General features: G+C 33.6%; 1 protein-coding gene across 2 annotated transcripts in view; it reads right to left on the reverse strand.

Moving 5' to 3' along the window:
- The window catches only part of SENP6 (SUMO specific peptidase 6), a 116,037-nt gene that overhangs the window by 29,087 nt on the left and 64,517 nt on the right, over positions 1 to 22,433 (reverse strand). For both annotated transcript variants that reach the window (XM_047103315.1, XM_047103313.1), the window contains 6 exons: positions 16,408 to 16,705; positions 10,504 to 10,736; positions 7,584 to 7,754; positions 2,297 to 2,330; positions 1,694 to 1,888; positions 528 to 754 (listed from right to left, as the gene is read on the reverse strand). In XM_047103315.1, coding sequence (XP_046959271.1) covers positions 528 to 754; positions 1,694 to 1,888; positions 2,297 to 2,330; positions 7,584 to 7,754; positions 10,504 to 10,736; positions 16,408 to 16,705 — 1,158 coding nt within the window. The remainder of the gene's footprint in view (positions 1 to 527; positions 755 to 1,693; positions 1,889 to 2,296; positions 2,331 to 7,583; positions 7,755 to 10,503; positions 10,737 to 16,407; positions 16,706 to 22,433) is intronic.

Raw genomic sequence — 22,433 nt, forward strand, 5'->3', positions numbered from 1 at the left:
GGTGGCCTTAGAGTTACCTACTGTATGATTAGTTATTCTAGAATTGGATATATATGTTGACAGTCACAATCAAATGATATGTATTCTTTGGTTCTCAAATTTTCAACTATGTGTACACATGGTACATATAAATGTACATCAAGGACCAAAATTCCTTTATTTGTACTGAATCCAATACATCACTAGGAACCACTAGCAAATTTAAGAGTAACGATTAATTTGAATGTAGCAGTATGAACATGTATGTTTAGACTGGGGTAAAAAGAAAACAGGATAAGAGAAAAAGACAAGATGAGAAGATAATGCAATGTGGAAAGAACTAAAAAAATGCTTTTGAGACCTGTACCAAGTACTATTTGTGTCCCAAGTCACCTACCCACCATTAATTTTCTGACACAAGATAGTTTATGAATCACATATAAAAGCAAATAATTCTGAAATGGAATTAAAAAGATCTAACTCCAATATTTCCCTTTAAAGCTAGGCATTATTTAAAATTACATTAAAAAACTAAAAAACATAATTACATTTTTAATTTTGTTTTCTTTTTGCCCACAACTTCCTTTGATGCTCTCTTCATAGGTTCTTGTACAGGCAACAAGTCTGCTATTGGCTTCTTCAAAGGGAATTTTCGCAAAAAAATTGGACACATTATTCTTTATACCAATGTCAGTAATGATACTTTCAAATACCATATTTGCCTGAGGATCAAGGCCATTTTGAAATATTAAAATTATGTATTGTTCTTCCAAATCTGAAAAAAAAAAAAAACTTTAAGTCTAAAAGAAAAAGATAGGTAGATAGATATTAAAAAAAGAGTAACAGCTAGTTATTTCCAAGGATATCACTAGAAATCCTGGTACATATGTTTAAAATAGTTTGGTATACAGTGGATGTATAATAAATACTGGAATAAAGACCAGTAACGGTGTCATCTAACAATGTCACCTAAAAGTTATTAAGAAAAAGGAACTAGGACACATTACCCTAGCAGGAAGCGTAAGAACAAACCTGTTCATGGATGTATTAATTTACCTCGTCTAATAGAATCCAAATATATTTATAGTTTTAAATATATTTTAATTAACATTTTTGTAAAACACAAATTGCCAGGTGCACTATTAGTAGCTCTAGAGAATTTAATTGCAAAAACTACTATTCACTAATATGCCAATTCTTACAGCTTTAATAGTAACTATCAATTTTCATCATTAAGCTGAAGCAGCAATTACTGCTGAAAAGTATTTACCTTACAATTAGTCATCCTATGTCATAAACATCAGAGGTGAAGGGATACAAACTGGAGAACTACATCTATTATTGTAGAGGATGAAGACTCATTCTAAGAAGCCACAAACTTCCTACTCAGGCTGTTTCAAAGATTCCAGAATTATATGGTTGATTTACACTTAGCACTCCTTCTAGCGCATTAATTTTCTTTTTCATTTTACTCCGATTATAGTTTTAAAATAAGGAATGCAGATCTTTTTTGAGTTTTAACTCGTTTTGAAAACCTTCTAAATGGGTAAACCTGGGTATTATCTTTAGAACTTCCACTTTCTGTGGGCTTTTTTCGTCATTTATAAAATGGGAGACTATATAGATATTTCGAGATCACTGTAAGGACTGTAGATAGGACATCTATTCAAGTGCACTCACACTGTATTATTTTAATGTGTTCCACAAAACTTACTTGTTAATTTATTTATTCCCTTAGAATCATTCCAAACTTTATCTTCCATATTCATTTGCAGTTGCATGCTCAGCTTTTGATAAACTGCTGGTATTGTCTGAAGAAATACAACTGGTAATTTTCGGACATTACACCATTCACATTTAGTTAGATCAGAGGTATTTAAAGTAATCCCTACAGGATCATTTTCTGGTTCTGGAGGAAAATAAATGGAAATAGAAAAGGAATTAATTCTAAAAATCAAGAATGGAGGAAACTGTGAAGAAATACAAGTTTAAAGTTAACCACATATTTGCTACGCTCTATAAACAGTAACTGTAGTGGGAAATGAAAAATCTTTATAACTATCTTAAAGAAGCTTCTACATTTTTTTTTTTTAAATGAAAAGAGGATTCTAATGAAGTATACTTACAAAATTAAACACGGGCTTTATAATGTTACAGAATTAAATTACACTATTAAGATACATGCCCTTTGTCCAGAAAACATGTAAAAATGAATTCATCTTCATGAATTCTATGAATATCATTTAATATTTTATTCTTGTAAAGTGTTTTATTGTAAACAAAGCTATAGTGACTAAAAAGACACAAAATAGCTTACCTTCTAGCTGTATCTTGATAAAATCTAAACAAAACTAAAAAGTAAGATAAATTAGTATCAATCATAAACTTACAAAGATTTTGCTACAAATATCCTAAGTGTCGTATTGTTATTTGAGACTTAGACTATAGAAGGCAGAAAAACAAAACCATCTACCATGTACTTAAATATGAGATCTCCCCCCCATTCCAAATTTTCCTTCAGAAAGGCAAGCTTCACCTTTTTATTCAAATACTTAGAACATTTCTTATATTGGTTTATATTTCTTAGAACCTCAAAGAGATATTGACAGAACATTACAATGAACACCTGAATACCCTTTACCTAGATTCACCAACTGTTAAAATTTTGCCACAACTACTCCCCATCACTCTTTCTATGCATATACACTTCCTTTTGCTAAACCAGCATAAAACAAGCAGAGGACATCATGACATTCCCTAAGTCATTCAACATGTATCTCCCAAGAACAAGGACATTCTCCTATACAACCAAAACAGCATTACTACACCTAAGAAAATCACGATTAATTCCATCCAACATGTACTTCTTACTCCAATTTCCCCAACTGTTCCAAATTTTCCTTTATTGTGTTTTACCTTCCCCAAGCCATAATTCTGTCAAGGTTACATTTGTTTCTTTTGTCTAACTTGGTCTAGACCAGAAATATGTCCCCCTCTGTTCCTCATGACATGACCTTTGAAGAATCCAGGCTAGGTTCTACAAAATGTACAACATCTTGAACTTGTGTTTCTTCAGTTTAAAATTCAGGCCACACATTTCCAGCAAATTTAGCACACAGGTAATGTCTTATACCTCCTACGACATCACACTGGAAGGCACAGGATGTCAGGCTGTACTAATAACAAGCTTAATCACTTAGCAAAGGTGTGTCGGGTTTTCCACTGTAAAGATACTATTTTTCCCTCAGTAATTAAATAGTAACCTGTGGAGAGATACTTGAAAGCTTGTGAATATCTTGTTCCCTAATAACCTTTCCGCCAATGGTTTTACATTCCATTGAAAATTCTGCCTCAATCAGTTATTATTGGTACTTATAAAAAGGCGATTTGCTAATAATTTTAACATGGAGAAGACATATTAAGTCAATATATCCTACTCATTTTCTGTGTTACCATTAAGAGAATGCAAAAGGCAGACAAGAACTTCAAAATGCATTTAAAAATAAGTTGGAGGACACCTGGCTCAGTTGGTAGAATATGCAACTCTTGATCTGAGGGTCATGAGTTCAAGCCCCACATTTGGTGTGGAGCCTACTTAAAAATAAGTAGGTTGCGGGGCGCCTGGGTGGCGCAGTCGGTTAAGCGTCCGACTTCAGCCAGGTCACGATCTCGCGGTCCGTGAGTTCGAGCCCTGCGTCAGGCTCTGGGCTGATGGCTCGGAGCCTGGAGCCTGTTTCCGATTCTGTGTCTCCCTCTCTCTCTGCCCCTCCCCCGTTCATGCTCTGTCTCTCTCTGTCCCAAAAATAAATAAACGTTGAAAAAAAAAAAATTAAAAAAATAAGTAGGTTGGATTGATATACCAAAGAACAAACAGGTACATTAAAAGCAAGTTTATTAGTAAAATGCTCATGGCAGAATCTAGCTGGGAGTTTTATGAGCATTCACTGTAAAATTATTTCAACTCTTTTGTTTAAAAATTTTCACAATGTAGGGGCTCCTGAGTGGCTCAGTTGGTTAACTGTTCGACTTTTGATTTCGGCTCAGGTCATGATCTCACAGATAATGAGATCAAGCCCCACATAGGGCTCTGCACTGATGGCATGGGGCCTGCTTGGAATTCTTGCTCTCATTCTCCCTCTCTCTTTCAGAATAAACATTTTTAAAAAGTAAATAAAATTTTCACAATGAAGAAAAGGAAGCAAAGAGATATAAAATAAATTCAGTAATTATTACAATAATTACTAAGTCTAGAATGTTACTAAACATACTTTCTAAAGACTATGCCTGTAGATAATATGATAAATGGGGACACCAAGAATGCTTACTTGTAGCTAGGGAAACATTACAACATACATAGAAGCTGAAGTTACATGCTTTAAAAAGTATGTTAGATGATTCAAAAAGTGGCAATAAGGATGACATAAACACTAATGTGGAAGCATTTGAATAAAATTGCTGTATGAGATATAAGAATAGAAAGAAGCATATCTAAGTATCTGTCATTTAAAAACTTGTATGTGGGGCACCTGGGTGGCGCAGTCGGTTAAGCGTCCGACTTCAGCCAGGTCACGATCTCGCGGTCCGGGAGTTCGAGCCCCGCGTCAGGCTCTGGGCTGATGGCTCAGAGCCTGGAGCCTGTTTCCGATTCTGTGTCTCCCTCTCTCTCTGCCCCTCCCCCGTTCATGCTCTGTCTCTCTCTGTCCCAAAAATAAATAAACGTTGAAAAAAAAAAAAACTTGTATGTAACTAAATTACAAGCAGACACTTCGCTTTTTCACCATCATATCCAAGAGTTTCTAAATTTAAGGTAGCTGAAAACCTTAAATTTTATATCTTCTCATTGGAAAAAAGAGGGATTGTATTATATTTGGGTATAAATGCTATTCCTAATAATGTAAGCCATTTTCCTGTAAATTAAAAGTATTTACTTTTAAATAAAATTGGCACTTCTAGGGGTGTCTGGCTGTCTCAGTTGGTAGAGCATGTGACTCTTTTTTTTTAATTAAAAAAATATTTTTATTTTTGAGAGACAGAGAGAGAGAGAGCAAGCAGGGGAGGGGCAGAGAGAGAGGGAGACAGAATCCGAAGCAGGATACAGGCTCTCAGCAGGATCCAGGCTCTCAGCCCCGACATGGGGCTCGAACCCACAAACAGTGAGATCATGACCTGAGATGAAGCTGGATGCTTAACCAACTGAGCCACCCAGGCACCCCGAGCATGTGACTCTTGATCTCAGCGTTTTGAGTTCAAACCCCACAATGGGCATAGACAGATTACTTAAAAATAAGACAATATAAAGATTTTAAAGTGGAACTTCTAGATAGTATCAATTCTTACACTGAATGAAATTAAAGTAATTAAATTATCCAATAATAAATGAGATTTCATAAAATATTTAAAACAATAAAACATTTAAAATCTGTTTCTGAGATTAATGATGACATGGAAGATAAATCACTTCACTATAAAACACAAGGCAGTTATATTCAAGAAGAAAATGTCAAATCATCTTTAATATATTATCTGAAAAAATTACAGATTAATTATCCTTCATTAAAGAATGTTCTTTGGAAGAATCCCATGGTACAAGGAAAGTTAACACCACAGTTGCAAAATTCCACATTATAAGCACAACTTTTTGGTTGAAATATTTCACTTAAGCATTTAAAGAAAAATTATCTGTGTGAATACATTCTATAGTACATATACTGCCTTTTACTTCTTAAAGTAAATCCATGAAGTTAATTTTCTTCACTAAATCATATATACACTAACCTATAATTTTCATATAAAAAATTTTTTCATTCTGATTTTAATGTTATGTAGGTTTTTTTTAAAGTAATCTCTATGCTCAATGTGGGGCTCAAACTCACAACCTCAAGATCAAGAATTGCATGCTCTACTGACTGAGTCAGCCAGGCCCCTGAATGTAGTTCTTGATAGCTAGCCTTGAGACCAAATGTGCACCTTTCAACTAAATATCTAAAATGCCAGCAAAGCCTTAATTATCATCGTGTAAAGTTCTGATTAACGGTGTCAATGTGGGAAAAAGCCAGAAAACCTATAGAGTGCCCCTGAGAATTTTTGAGCTATTTTGACTTAGAATGACACTTTTGTTAACTGACAGAAACCAGGAAAGATAATCTGTCCTATGAAGACTTGTAACAAAACACAAATTTCATAAATCCTTGACAACCTTGACATATGTTACAATGTTATTGGGTAATAATGGATTGTCTAGTCTATATATAATTTGCTTTAAATCTCTGGAGTACTTCTAGTTTTTAAATGGTGAGAAGCTGGAGTTTTTTGATTAAAAAATACAAAACAAAACAAAACAAAAAAACCAACCAACCAAGCAAACAACCAAAAAAACACAGGATGTCTGGGTAGCCCAGTCAGTTAAGTGTCTGACTCTTGATTGTGGCTCAGGTCATGCCCTCATAGTTCCCACCCTGCATTGGGCTCTATGCTAATAGCATAGAGTCGGCTTGTGATTCTCTTCATCCCAATCTCTCTCTCTGCCCCTCCCCCATTTGCACCCCCCCAGTAAAAAAACAAAAATTAAAAATTAAAAAAAAAAAATTTAGGTTTCACATACCGTTTTGCTCTGATAAGAAATCAAGTCCATATATCATTTTCTCCTATACTAACCTATATATATTTTTTCTTTTTGGCCATATTTGGCCATATTGTATCCTGAAACTATGAATCCTAGAAAATAAATAGCTATTACTTACCATAATTTAAATAGCAACAGTATAACTACGTTTTAACTTTCCTTATGTGGCATAATGTGTTTTCTTAAAGACATTACTTTATGTCTAAAGAACAATAATAGGGGACCAGGCTTCAAACAATAGATGAAAACAGACAGTTGGGGATGCCAAGTTAAGCAATCATAAAATAAAAGCTTACAAACTAAGTGTAGTGCTAAACAAAGATTAATTTACCAATAATGTACAGAATACATTAGGAAGAAGAAAAATGATGACTAAGAAAGCTGGTTATATTATATTAAAATTATATTAAAATTTCAAATGCAAAATAAACATTTGAATTAAATTGGTGTCAGCAGAATAACATGGATGACAAGTAAGATAAAGGAACTACAGAAAGTCCTTTGGGCTTCCTGGACACTGAACTAGTCCAAAAGCACAGTGCCTCTTGTGTGGTGACTGTATTCCAATAATCTATTTCTAGGAGTCTTAATGTTGCAAGACATTTTTCTACAGACCCCAAAGTTTTTGGATTCATCTTTCTCTCATTATCATTCTTTAAAATACTCTCTTCACGCACTGAGCTGGCATGAGAATAAAACAGTAACGTATTAGTTTTCTAACTCAGTGAGAGTAAGTATCTTCTTATGATGGATATGTCACTACCTTGAACATTACATTAGAATTTTTTATCCAACGATTTTTACTGTAAGGAACTATTTATAATTGTCTATATACTCTTAAAGCAATTTGAAATCTTGAAATAATTTTTAATATTCTATTAAATATTTTAATTTATAAGTTTTAAAATATTATATATTAGCCTTAGCCATGTAATTTTGAAAATTATAACTGATACAGTAAAAAGCTTAAGAATGTACTTACAATTACAGGTTCTATTAATAGTCGGAAGAGTGTTCCTACTCGTATACTTCGACAGTTTAAAATGACACTGTCAAAGGAACTTTGGCAGCTTAAAGATACAGGATCAACTAAAGTTTCTTGAGACGTCACTTTACGACGTTTTAGAGGTGTGTTGACAATAGAATTACCAAACTGAAAAAGAAAAAAAATGTTTTCACTTTATAAGCAACTAAAACAAGGTTGAAACTAAGCCGACATATGCAAAGAAGACCCAACATAAAAAACATAATTATCAAAATATTAAAGACTAATTTTACTTCAACAGAGGATGTAAATATTTATTGATTTCATATAACAGAAATCCTTCTTATTTTGTCCAGCTATACTATACTTTACACCTAGTCATTACTTGAAATTACAGTAATAGCATAGCACCAAGAATGTACTTTGGGAAATCAGACTACCTAGGTCCATATCATAGCTATACCACCTTGTAATTATCTGATTTTTAAAACAATAATAACTCTTTTCCTAAACTCCTTTCCTAAACTAAAATAGATAGAAGAGTATCTATTCAAATGACGTAGAGTATATAAGCAGCTGAGCACAACGCTTCATGCACAGTAAAATGCTGGATAAAAATTAGCTAGTAATAGTGATAGTGGCTGTAATATTTGGACTAAATCAGCAATTCTTTAGAAAACAGATAATTTAGGGGAATGGTTATTTACACTACAAAAAGATTCTTTAACATATTTTAAAATGTACTTGATTTGTTAAAATTTCAGTCACTTCCACATGCAAATTAATCATAATATAAAATACCATTTTAGGAGTATATAATTTAAATGTAACTAAAGTTACGTAAAAATTTTATTAATAATTATCACAAGAATAAAACATGATCTTGATAGAAAGCAAGGAAAAAACAAAACCACTGCATAGAGACAGGCACTATTCTCCCACTGTCCCTCTAGAAACATTTCCATGATCTATGGTATAGGTAAAAATATGTATTAAAATATTATATATGTATATATACCTATATCTCTACAACTGTGCACACACACACATATTTATTTCTCAACACTGAGTTTTCAGGCTCATTAACAGATCAATCATGAATATTTCCCGAAATTATTAACAGAAACCTACTAAAGAGGTTTAAAAGCTTTTTCAGTTTCAGAATTATTTCTTCAAATAAAATGTCATTTAGCTCAATAATAAAATTGGTAATTATAAGAGCTGTTCCAGTTGAATCCAAAGTGGAGAGACTGAGTCTAGAAACGAGTGGTCCACATCTTTCCCAAGGAGCCTCTAAAAGAGCACTGAGAAACTCTTACTATTCACTGTGCCAGTCTGAAAACTGTTCACTCACAAACTCCATCGTATGGAAATCCATTATTTATTTAACTGAACCCTCCTATGCTGGACATGTGAGTTCTTTCTGATCTTACCCCATGACAACACTATTCTCCTCCAAGCATTTTTGCTGCTCAATCATGGGGTGTGTGTGTGTGTGTGTGTGTGTGTGTGTATAAACTAATGCCTAATTGCCCTCTAGCATACCTATACCAATTTACACACCCAACACTCTTTCTCCAACACTAACCAAAATTACAGACTATTATATACTTTAAAAATTTTCAACAATCTGACAGTTAACAAAATGTATTTTAATTTCATTTTCAGTACTTCACTACATTGTAAAAACTCTATTCATTTCCTTTATTCATTTTTCTATGGTTTGCTTCTATAAAGGACCAACTCACACTTTGTCACACAGTTCACTGTTTCCCCCACTCACATCTACCCATCAAATTCAGTTTATGGTATTTTGGTACAGTGTTCTGTACTTTTCATTTAATAATATATATTCATCTCTTTATTTACTATTTTTGCTTGCGCTGAAATACTTGGAAAGGCATTCCCAAGATTATATTAAAAATATTAGTCCATATTTCTTCTATCATCATACTTTATTTTTCCATTTTAACAACTGAGTATGTATTTTTCCATATTTTATCTATACTGATAACAATTCCTAACATTTACACACATACGTAATTTTTTTTTTTTAAAGTTTGTTTTGAGAGAGAGAGTGTAAGCACATGCACGCAAGCAGGGGAGGAGTAGAGAGAGAGAGAATCCCAAGCAGGCTCTGCATTGACAGCCCCCAATGGAGGGCTTGATCTCACAAACTGTGAGACCATGACCTGAGCCAAAATGAAGAGTAAGGATGTTTGGAACACCTGGGGAGCTCAAGTCAGTTGAGCACCCAACTCTTGATGTCAACTTACGTCATGATTTCAGGGTCATGGGATCGAGCCCCACATCGAGCTCTGCACTCAATGAGGATTCTACTCCGCCTGCTTGGGATTCTCTCTCTCTCTCCCTCTGGCCCTCCCCTGCATTTGTATGTTCTCTCTAAATAAATAAATAAATACACACATACACAAAATATAAAATAACATAAGAGTGGGACAGTTAACCAACTGAGCCACCCAGGCACCCACACACGTTAATTTTTTAACATGTATGTTTTTTACTTTTTTAAAAAGTTCTTCATAAAAAAGAAAAAGCACGTATTTCTGTACCTTGGTATTCCTCCTACCAGCACCATAGAAATCCTAAAAGTCAGTGATATAGCTTCTTCCTGTCCACCAGATTATACAAGAGTATGTGTTTATATTTCACTTGTAAGGTTGGTGTTTTTTCTTCATTTTGAAATTTTTTACACCTTAAGCTTTTAGTTTAATAGAAACCTGTTTTTGTATGTTTTAATGTTCTTTTAAATAAACTTCCAAGTGGTATTTTAAGCCCCACTTAATAAATAATTCTTTTTCTCCTTAAGATACTGTCAAATTACCCTCCAAAAAAAAATTTACATCCCAAAGGGGAGAGCCAATCTGAGTAAAAGGTCAATAAATGTGAAAAGTACCTGGTCTTTCATTCTTGCTTTTCTTGGCAATGTAACTGTATTTAACTCTGAATCTGCTGGAATGCTTCTTAGTTCATGCTCTACTCTACAGATATTTTCATTTAGTGCTGCTTCTACTTTTCCAGTGGATGGTGCTGGGGAAGAACATGCTGAATCAGCAGGTTGAGGAGATATGCTTTCTCTTCTGTTAGTCCTGTCATTGTCATCATCATCATCATCACTGGACAAAATGACTATAAAGAAAATGTTAAATACTTCAGGTATTTCATTTCTGTCAGTTAATGGGAAATATACCAAATTTGCTTTGGATCTCTTCTAGAACCAAGATTAATAAAAATGAAAGAAGACACAATCCATTCTATCTGATGAAAAGTTAAATTTGAAGACAATTAGAAATGAAGAAAGGATAAGAACTGGCATTTTTTATATAGACTTACAAATATGAAAGTATTCTATAGTCCATTACCATCACCCACACAAGATATACACCCAAGTTACAGCAAAATTTAACCGTATGTCATAGATCTATTTCAGAGTTCTAGAAAGTCTCAAGTATAAAGATAACCTGCACAGAAACTGTGCACAAAATAGCATGCATTGTAAATGTGTGTGAAACTCCATGTGACCAAATAATTTTATTTTACATAGGAAATCACTAAAATCGTAATTGGTCCTTAGGAGAACATGAACCAGTGTCAAATTGCTCAGTAAATTCTGTGGAGTAAATGAATGTGGACCTGAAAAGACATTAATGAAGGGAATTTGCTCTTTTATCTTCTACGTGAGTAGAATAATGATATTGGATCTTAACAAATCCATCTTTATATCATAATTTCTGCAAGCCACCCACAATGCACTTGAGTCAAATCCTAACCCTTTTATGGTTTACAGATGTATATAATCTGGCCATTGCCTACTTCTCCAACTTTCTCATACTGCTCCATTTCTCCCTCTTTATGCACCAAGCACAACATCCATTTATTTTGTTCCTCAAACATCAAAGTTTGATTTTGTCTGGATTGCAATTCCCCTAACACTTTGCATTTTGGTCATTAAATATTAGCTTTTTCATTCATTACCCAATCTAAAGGAAGCAACTAGTTGGCTTATTCACAACAACTGATATAAATTTTCTGTTGTTTTTTGTTTTCTGTTGTTAGATGTTTACTTGCTCTCTCCCCACTACATATCAACTATGAGATCATTGCCTTGTCCACTGCTATACTCCCAGTCTAAAACTGCCTGGTGAAGAAAACAATTCAAAAATCATGTGTTGGAAGAACACATAAACTTGAAGAAGCATTTTTCTTTTTTAGAAACCCACATGTAAATGTTTAGTTACTAAATATGCCCCAGAGAGGCATCATTCCCATCACCATTTACCTGTCTTTTTTATTTTGTTATCTAGTCTCGGAAGCAAATGCTAAAGCTGGATCTTTTTCAGAACTGTTATTTTATTAACAGAAAATCTAACATGCCAGATTACAAGATCTAAATACATTTATACACATTTGAAAGTTAGGTTCTGTAACTTACTATTTGCCTCTGTGAAATTAGGGACAAAAATAGTACCTATTGCAAAGGACCTGTTATGAGAACAAATGATTTAATACGTAAAAGATTTGGCACAATGCCTGACATATGTAAGCTTTAAAAAAAGTTCATGAACTGCTTTATTTATGAAAAACCATACAGAAATATATTATATATGAATATATATTAAGGGGGAAGTCTACTGTTCTATTGACAATTATTCTTATGGTGCTTAAGGGACATTAAAACATCTATATGTACTTTAAAACTTACTTTAAAGCCCCAAAGCTGCAACAGATAGAATTGTACTATATACCTCTTGTTTTAGTAACTTAACATAAATGCGGATTGTGCTCAATGTCACCATAATTTGAAAGGAAATGAGAAGTGTGCAAAGACAACAAACATATACTTAAAAAGCTGGTCTCATAGCTGCTTTCATTCTGTATATAGAATACATCCTATGTAATATATAAGATTCTGCATCAGGGTCTATGATGGACTGAATTGTGTCCCCTCAAAATTCATATGTTAAAGCTCTAACCCTCACTGTGACTATATTTGGAAATAGAGCTGATAAGAAGGTAATAAAGATTAAATGAGTTCATAAAGGTGAGGCCTTAATCTAATAGGACTGATGTCCTTATAAGAAAAAGAAATGCAGAGATTTCTCTCTCTCTCTCTGTGTGGAAGCACAGAAGATGGGCCATGTAAGGACACAGTGAAGAGGCACCTGTCTACAAAGTAATGGCACCTTGATCTTGGACTTCCAGCCTTCAGAACTGTGAGAAAATAAATTTCTGTTGTTTAAACTACTTGGTTTATGGTATTCTGTTATGGGAACTCAAGCAGATTAATATAGGGTCTTTGTACTTACATTCCAACCTTATTTCCATACATATCAGCATGTCTTTCTCCTTACTTCGTTTTGGGCTCTATTCAAAAGTTACTATATCAGAAGTGTCTATTTTACCACCTTTTTAAAATAGCACCCTTCTTCATCTTGACATCTAACAATTAGCACTCTCTATTCCCTGGACCTGCTTCACTTTTCTATACAGAATTTATCACCACTACTTCAGACACTGTACATTTTATTATTTCACCACCCAAGACATAAGAGAAGTTTCATGAAAATAAACTATTTTAATAGGAACACGAATTTAAGAATAATTAACTATACAAGGAAAACAAGATTTTGAACCAGAAAAATCTGTTTTTTAGAGTCTAAACTCCAACAGTCCTTATGTATATAATAATATTGAGAAGTTAATCTTCTTAATCATGGGTTGCCTCATTAATAAAATGGGATATATCTGTACCTACCTCACATGTTATAATAATTTTTACAATAAACTAAACTTGGTTAGTGTATATACCTTTACCACAAAGTAAGGTATGTAAGCATTCAATAAATGAGATTTTTTATTACTAGTATAAAATGTCCTTAAAACATATTTTTCCATGGACTTTAATAGAAAATACTTAGTCTTCAATTGTTTTGTTTGTTCATTTTTTGAGCAAGGAAGGGAACAAATTTACGTTTTACAGTTTTAATGCATGGTTGATATGGTCCTAGGTTAAGTTCTGAATAGTAAACTACTCAAGCCACTTCAAAACCACATGAATTTGTTTTTTTAACTTAATCACATTAGCCTTAAGTTCCAGTTCTCTCATCCTAGAAACTTCATCAGGATGGTATAGCATTTGGCTCAATAATAGTACCCAGTAACTAATAAGTAAGTTTTCTTCATATCTAACCATAAAAATGTAAAACCTTCACTATTAGGAAAGATTTAAATTATTTTAACAATATTTAATATCGCACTGATAAAACACTAAAATGTATTGTAAAATATTCATCAAATACTAACATCATCATAGTATCATAACAGATGTGTTTGCTGGCTGATAGCTATCACAGTTATAATTTTTTTAATAGTTCTTTTTGAAAAATAAGCTAATGCACTGTTATGAGCTAAGGTTTGCTTTTTTTTTTTAAGTTTATTTATCTAAGTAATTTCTTTACCCATTGTGGGGCTTGAACTCATGACCTCAAAATCAAGAGTTGCATGCTCTCCCAACTGAGCCAGGTAGGGGCCGCTGAGCTAAGGTTTTTCTATTGAACTGAATTAAAATAGAACTTGACATATTTCTCAGATTAAATTTTTTTTTTTATTTTTAGGGGCACCTGGGTGGCTCAGTCGGTTAAGTGTCTGACTTTGGCTCAAGTAATGATTTTGTAATTTGTGAGTTCGAGCCCCACGTCAGGCTCTGTGCTCATAGTTCAGAGCCTGGAGCCTGCTTCAGATTCTGTATCTCCCTCTCTCTCTCTTCCCCTCCCCCACTCACGTTCCCGTGTGCTCTTTCTCTCAAAAATAAATAAACGTTAAAAAAAGTAAAATCTATTTTAAGAAAAAAATTTTTATGTCACCCCCTTTCATTTACCAGTTTTCAGAGTAATGATTTGGAACCTAAGCAACCTCCAAAAGTAACCAACTGGGCGCTTTTTTTCTTTTGGGGGAGTAGGGAGATGATATCATTGCGAGCTAAAAAAAAAAAAAAATTTAATATATTTGGCATATTTCAATAAATAGCAGTTATGAAACCTTTTGTGAGTCATACAGTCCCATTACTGGTCAGTAGGAGCCCTTTCATTTTAGCTCCTGTGTCTTTTGACATGTCCATAGTAGTTTTTGACTGCTTCCATGCTTCCTGAGTAAATGATCTAGATTTATCTTATACACTCCTGCTCCAGACCTGGAGTCAGCCATTTCTCTGAGGAGTTCTACTTATTTTTAGTGAGAAGTAGTATTCAAAAACACAAATATGGGAAATAGAATTGTTCACTTCTATCTAAGAGAATATATATAATAATTTCATGCCATTCTCTCCAATCCAAGTTTAAAATTATGAGATTGTTACTTCTTTGACTTTACTTTTGAATTCCTTTGCTCTAACACTGAAAATCTTGGATTCTGGAGATAATAAAATTGCTTATTTGTTTTATCGATATATGTGTTTAAAAATAACAATACAAAAAATGGCAATACCAATATTATTAACAGTATTACTGAATGCACTTAGAATTTCTTTGCAATTCTGTTTGACCTTAAAATATATCACATTAGGAATGCATAGCCACAGTATTATTTTAAGTTTTAAATTCATTTGAAATAATTCTGTGTGTTCAAGCCACCAACCAGATATATAATTAGGTTCATTAGTTTCATCTTGGTTTTGATTTTTTTAAATTTCCTATTTAATTTTGCTTTATAATCATGTAAAACATTTACATGGTTCTCAAGTCAAATCTACAAAAAAGGTATGTTTGGAGATATCCGGCATCTATGCCTAATTCCTACACTGTTTCCTCCCTTCTAATCAATTATTTTTAAAATTAGTTTTTAGTGTATCTTTCTTTTAAAAAAAAATCCCCTATATTCATTCTCCCACCTTCACAAAGGGTAGCACATTATCTACTGTGATCTGTACTTTGCTTTATTCATGTTATTAAAGATCTTAAAACTCACTCTATAGAATATTAAATGAGATCTTTCTCTCCTCTTACAGCTACGTACACTATAGTTTATTCAACTACTCCTTGTTTCTAATCTTCGCTACTTATTACAAACAGTATTGCATTTCATATACACACATATATCTAAAGGTAAGAAAAAGACTTAGGGGAAGATGGGGTGCCTGGGTGGTTCAGTTGGTTGAGCGTCTGACTCCTGGTTTCAGCTCAGGTCACAATCTCACACTTCAAGGGTTTGAGCCTCATGTCAGGCTCCATGCTGACCATGTGGGGCCTGCTTGGGATTCTCCCTCTCTCTCTGCCCCTACTCCGCTCATTCTCACTCTCTTTCTCAAAATAAATAAATAAACTTAAAAAAAAAAAAAGATTTAAGGGAAGAGTAAATGTGGTAAGAGAACTAATTTTCAATGAGTTCTTTCTACATGTCAAACACTTTATTTACTGGGCTATGGTAGGCACTTTATATGTTACTTCATTTACTTCCTCAAAAACCCTATCAGGCAGAAAATAATCCATTTACAAATCAGAGAGATTAAATGAACTGGACCAAAGTTAGAAAGCTGGGCATAACTGGCACTTGACCTAAGACCAGGGTCAAGGTCTGTGCTCCCCCCACCTCCCCACTATTTAAGATGGATGGGGTGAAAACAAAGTCAGTTATTATTTTCCAACTACATGGACAGTTTTAATCATCTACCCAAAGAACATGTTATATAACTGACACAAATACCTATTAAAACTATACTTCTCAAATATGCTCATGCTCACATTAAAAACATATGTAAAAAATACTGGATTGATATAAATAATACTAAAGGGAGTAAAATACTTACTTGGATCATTTAGGTCTGACAGGCTTGTTTTCCTTTCTTTCAGGTTTGTGAGTTTGGCTACTTTTGCCCTAGGTAAAATGACTTTCCCATTAGTCTGCAAATAATTCTGTCTACTATCATCACAATTCACAATAATATCAACTGGAATCTTTCCCAGACTGTTGCCATAAAACTTCTTGGATGATAATGCTGTGTTTTGTGACTTCTGTCCTCCAGAATTCTGATGAATTGATGTTCTTAATAAGGGTCCAGTAGATTCACTCAAAGTTATAGCTTGTCTGCAATTTCTTTGCACATCCTTAGGAAAAAGAATACCACAACTTTGGCATTTTGTCTGATTTTCCTTTTGTTTTCCACATTTTGGACAATACCCACACTGGTTAGAAACCTTAAGTTCCAAAAGAATAAAAAAATCAAAAGACTTTGGCATTTTATTTCAACATTATGGAATAAAAAATAAGATTTCAAAATTAAGTCTCTCACTCCGTATCATCATCACCATGGCTGCCAAAAAATCCTGAATACATCATGTTACTTGGGATTTAGCATCAGGATGCTGGAAGCAATTTTCGGGACCATCTAATCCAGCAATCCTTATGTTGGACCATGTACACTACTTAAGGGCTATATAAAGATTTTCTATGGCATACAGAACGTAAATAATCTTAAGGGAATCAACATCTAAAATTCTCAATTTCCACATATCATTCCAAAACCTGACTTGATTATGCCTCTGATGTCAAGCTATCTCCTGCCAGAATTGTTCTCCTACTTAAAAAAACAAAACACTTCCATTTGAAATATTACAATGGTGCATTGCCCTGGAGTATAAAAACCACCAAGCCAAACCAAAGGATAATTTAAATGTTGGAAAAAAGAATCAATTTTAAACACTGGTTAATAAAAACTTTTACAAGACAACTGATTTCTAAGACAGTGCTTCAAAAATATTTTAAGGAAGGCCTAGCGTAGGTTACAATTGTGAGATTATTAAAAATGTTTCTTGATAGTAGAGCTTCCTGTGATTTGGGGCATATAATTTAGAAGAAGTTTAAGAATTAATTTTCATACTCATGTACTTATTTATGTGAAAAAGGTTCTTTAGCACTTAGATCTTTAAGAAGCAAAAATATGAATAGATGTTGAATTGTCTCACTATGCCCAGCATAATATTTATTCATAGACACAGGAAGCAGTTGAAAAAAACAATCAGTATCTCTAATTAAAACATGCATTTCCAATAATTTTATGTCAAATAACTTATCAAACTTTATAACATATAGTTTTAATCAAGTGTGCTATTAATAACAGAAATAACTCAATCAAAAATAAATTTAACACTTTGAGTCTTATATAATAGGAAATAAGTGGATAAATACTTCTGACAGTGAAATAATAGAAAGAAATAGTAATTATCAAGTGTTATAGTATTTGGATGTTACCAGATCCATGTATGAGGAGAGTGATTTAATTAACCACTCTCTATTTTAAAATGTTACTCTTTTGGGGCACCAACTGGCTCAGTCAGTTGGGCATCTGATCTTGGTTTCGGCTCAGGTCATGATCTTACAGTTTGTAGGTTCGAGCCCCACAGTGGGCTCTGTGCTGGCAGCATGGAGCCTGCTTGGAATCCTCTCTCTCCCTCTCTGCCCCTTCCCAGCTTGCGTTTTCTCTCTCTCAAAAATAATAAAATAAAATGTTACTCTTTTCACTGTGTCAACTATTACATCCTATGTAACCATTTAATCTTGAAACAAAAAATGCTCAATGTCAACTTAAAAATATGTAAGAGAATGTATAGTTGTTTAAAATTTTTTAAATCTTTTAGGTGACGGAAGTCATCAAGTAGTTGTAGGAGGAACACGTTGTATAAACATAAATTTCAAAATTCACTGAGCTAAAAGCTTAAGTTCTGGACATCTTATTCTATGTAAATTTATACCTTAAATACACTTAGGAAATTGTCTAAAGACCATTGGTCTAGTCTTATCTTCTTGTTTTAAACAAGGGAAAACTGACAAAAACTGTTTCCCTTGTCTTACATGACTCACAACAGAGCCATTCTATCAAACCATGTTATCTATTCAAGGATCTACCCCAGATAACAACAAAGAATGAAACCAATCTTCAACCAAGGCAAAGCTGAACTTAGAACATTGTTCACTATCACAGCATATGTAGATTATAAAAAAAAAAAAAAAAAAGAACATGTCTCTTTCTCTGCCAATACATAGCAGAATTCTGTTATACTATTTGTGGAGTCTAGGTATAAGGAATTTTTTTCTCATAGCACTTGTGACAGTGCCCTGTGTATTTGGGATGTATAGTTAACAGGTGAACTATGCAAATAACTCGTTAGACACAAACATGGGACAGATTACCTACCTCTCGAATTTTAGCTTATTGTCAATAAGGGAAAGAAATACTAGTATAGTTAACCTTTGAACAACACAGGTTTGAACAGCATAGGTCCACTTACATGACAATATTTTTTGATAAATACAGTACTGTAAATGTATTTTATCTTCCTTATTATTTTCTCAACATGTACTTTTCTCTAGCTTACCTTATAGTAAGAATACAGTATACAGAGGCACCTGGGTGGCTCAGTTGGTTAAGCGTCTGACCTCAGCTCAGGTCATGATCTCATGGTTTGTGGGTTCAAACCCTGCATAAGGCTCTGTGCTGACAGCTCAGAGCCTGGAGCCTGCTTTGGATTGTTTCCCTCTCTCTCTATCCTTACTCCACTAGTGCTTTCTCTCTCTCAAAAATAAATAAACATTTAAAAAAATACAGTATATAATACATAACATGCAAAGTATGTGACAATCAACTGTGTTGTTGGTAAGGCTTCTAGACAACAGTTAATTAAATGAAGTAAATAAATGAATAAAATTCTGGAAGAGTTAAAAGTTAATATGCAGATTTTCAATTGTGCAGGGATCAGCACTTCTAACTCCTGTGTTGTTCAAGGGTCAACTGTACATTTAAATGAAATAATGCAATTATTCCCTAATGGATTCAAATGGTTGGCCATGTCACAATGCACCTAAAAGGGAAACTCAAACAAAACAGCAGTGCCTATCTTATGCATACCACACTGTGATAAAATACCTAATCATCTCAGAAAAATCTAAACCCCACTCTTTTCATAATAAGCAAAGAAATACTTCCATTTCTACATAGGTTTACAAAATATCCTGGTGAACCCCAAAAAAGTTTAAAGATATTAATTTATGTGGAAAACCGAGCCCCATCTGTTGTAGTGGGAATCAACTACATATAAGCTAACCCTGTCTTTTAAGAATCTGACACCAGAGGCACCTGGGTGGCTCAGTTGATTAAGTGTCTCGCTTTTAATTTCAGCTCAAGTCATGATCTCATGGTTTATGAGTTCAAGCCCTGCATCAGGCTCCATGCTGACAGTGCAGAGCCTGCTTGGGATTCTTTCTCTCCCCCTTTCTCTCTGCTCCCACCGACAGTGTGCACACTTGTGTTCTCTCTTTCTCTCTCATAATAAACACATAAACTTAAAAAAAATCTGACTCCAATTTTTCATTGCCTATAACAAAGATAAATAGTACATATTTCAATGGAAAGAACCCCAAGAAAAGGTAATACTCCCACATATTTCCTTTTATAAGTTGATACTAAACACCGAAAGCACATAGTATTCAACTTTCTGATATTAAAATGCAGAATGACCTATACTGTAAACTATTATCATATGCCTTCCATCAGCTAAGAAACACATACCTTGGAACTATTTGCAACAAAAACAAAATGCATGTTAGCTGAACCAAATATAATATTAAATTTTCCATGATAAAAACTACAGATTCAGAACTGTATCAACCTAACAATCTAAACACTATAATCTCAAAACTGCTCAATTACTTTTAGTAAAGTGTGTATGAAGTTATATATTTCCATAATAATTTCATGTTAGATAAAATTTCTTTTGGAAAACAAAGACTAATTAAAGTCTCATTTTCCCCCTCTTGGTAGGTAGACTATTACAAAATAAAATAAATCCTAGTCAGTAACACATACTATCGCCAGACTCTATAGATAAATAATAACCAAGTAAGCTTAATAAGAATGAACCTGTCTCTGATGAGACACCAATGAGATGTCATTTTTAGTAAATATCCTTAAGATGTATAATCTCATTAAATATCAAAGACTGTGTTTCCTTGTAAACAGTACATAGTGTAGCATTTCACAAGCTACATGTGGGGGAAAAAAACCACTAATCTTGTTTAAGAATTAAAAATTACATAAAGGGTGGCTAGAATCTATTCTTTATGTTCACTAAGAACAGAGTAAGAACAACTGGAATGCAGTAAAGAGTAAAAGAAAGATTTATTTTAGATGTTAAAAAATTCTGAGGTTTTCAGCTGGCATGCTTAGGGGAGAGAAGGACAGTGTGTCCTTTCTGCTTCTTTACCTGGATCAAGCAGTGGGCCAGGCCACGGGGAAATGCCAGTATGGGCTAGGCCAACCTTAGGCTGGCACTCCAGGAGAATGATCAGATAAAAAGCAACTGAACCAATAAGTAAATGATGGGAGTCAGGCTTCTCAGTCAGAGAAGGAAGTTACAAATATGCAAAGTGGGAAAGGCTAAGATAAACACTGTGGTATTAGACCAGAACCGGAACTATCAGTGTGAATGCATGCATTTTAACATGTACTAAATATTAACACATAAACACACATATATTTGCTAGTTTTGCCCACTGAGAGGGCCTCTGCACATGATACCAATTAGCAATAAGCATAACTAATGCCCAAATATAGTCCCTCCACTTATAGGAACAATGGCCCTTGGAGAAATACATAACTCTAGAGCTGAGACAGAGAAGATACAAAGAAGTCTAGACCATCTGGTTACATCAAAACTTAAGGAAGTATTCAAAGAATGATGTGGTTATGTCAAAAAGAAAGAGGAGCCAGCTTAAAGAACTTCCTGGGGGCCAAGACTGGGACAATCTGAGCATCAAAATAATGACAGTGACAGAGTATAATTTTTTTGAGTAAGAATCCATGTTGTGTCTACTATACTTCCAAAAAAAGAAAAGATCTATGTGTTGAGCTGTATAAAGAAATAAGTAAATATAAGGAAAATTTCTACCTTAGAGTGGTACATCCTTTTATTATACTTTATATACACTCTGCCTTACAGCAGCTCATCTTATTAATAAATAATACCTACTAATTAACTTTAAGGTGGACAAATATAGGAAAGTACATCTTAAGATAAATGTTATAATGTGAAAATTGTATACATTCTGATATGATGCAATGATGAGATTATAGAATCACTTGAGAGGATTCTTTAAAAATGCATAAATCATGAAGAAACATACTCCTCACAAATATCAACTTAATGAAAGGAAGGACTAAGAATTATTCCAAATTAAGGAAGACTAAAGATTACAACAATGAAATATAACACAATCCTGAATTTGATCCCGTTCCAGTGAAGGAAATTAATTAGGTGAAATGTGAATGGAGTTTGTGGATTAGACAGTAATTTTGGATCCATGTTAATTTTAAAATTTTGACAAGCATACTCTGGTTTTATAGCAACATGCCCCATTCTCTGCCCCCTCCCCTGCCTTTTCTAAGGAAACATGCACTGAAACATTAAAGTAATAAATAGGCATCATATTTGTTACTTATACTCAAATGGTGCAGAAACACACACATATACAGAGGGAAGGTGGAAAGGAGGGAGATCAATATTTCAAATGTGGAAAACTGAGGAATCTAATAGAAGTGTATGTAAGCTGTTTTATTATTTCTTCAACTTTTTTGCAAATTTAAAATAATTTCAAAATATTTCTGGTTGAGAGCTATTATTTGGAGTATGTTGCAGGAAGGCACTGATAAATTCTTTCCAGATATATGTGTTTTACATTTTGGATAATGAAAAAAATGACATAGTGAAGGCAGAAAAGTCTGCTTAAAAAATTTTCTAGGAGAGGCTCCTAAGCAGCTTAGTCACTTAAGCATCTGACTTC

Source organism: Lynx rufus, unplaced genomic scaffold, assembly GCF_022079265.1.
Source record: "Lynx rufus isolate CCGP_SWC_20201006 ecotype Redwood Valley unplaced genomic scaffold, mLynRuf1.p SCAF_6, whole genome shotgun sequence".
Lineage (NCBI taxonomy): Eukaryota > Metazoa > Chordata > Mammalia > Carnivora > Felidae > Lynx > Lynx rufus.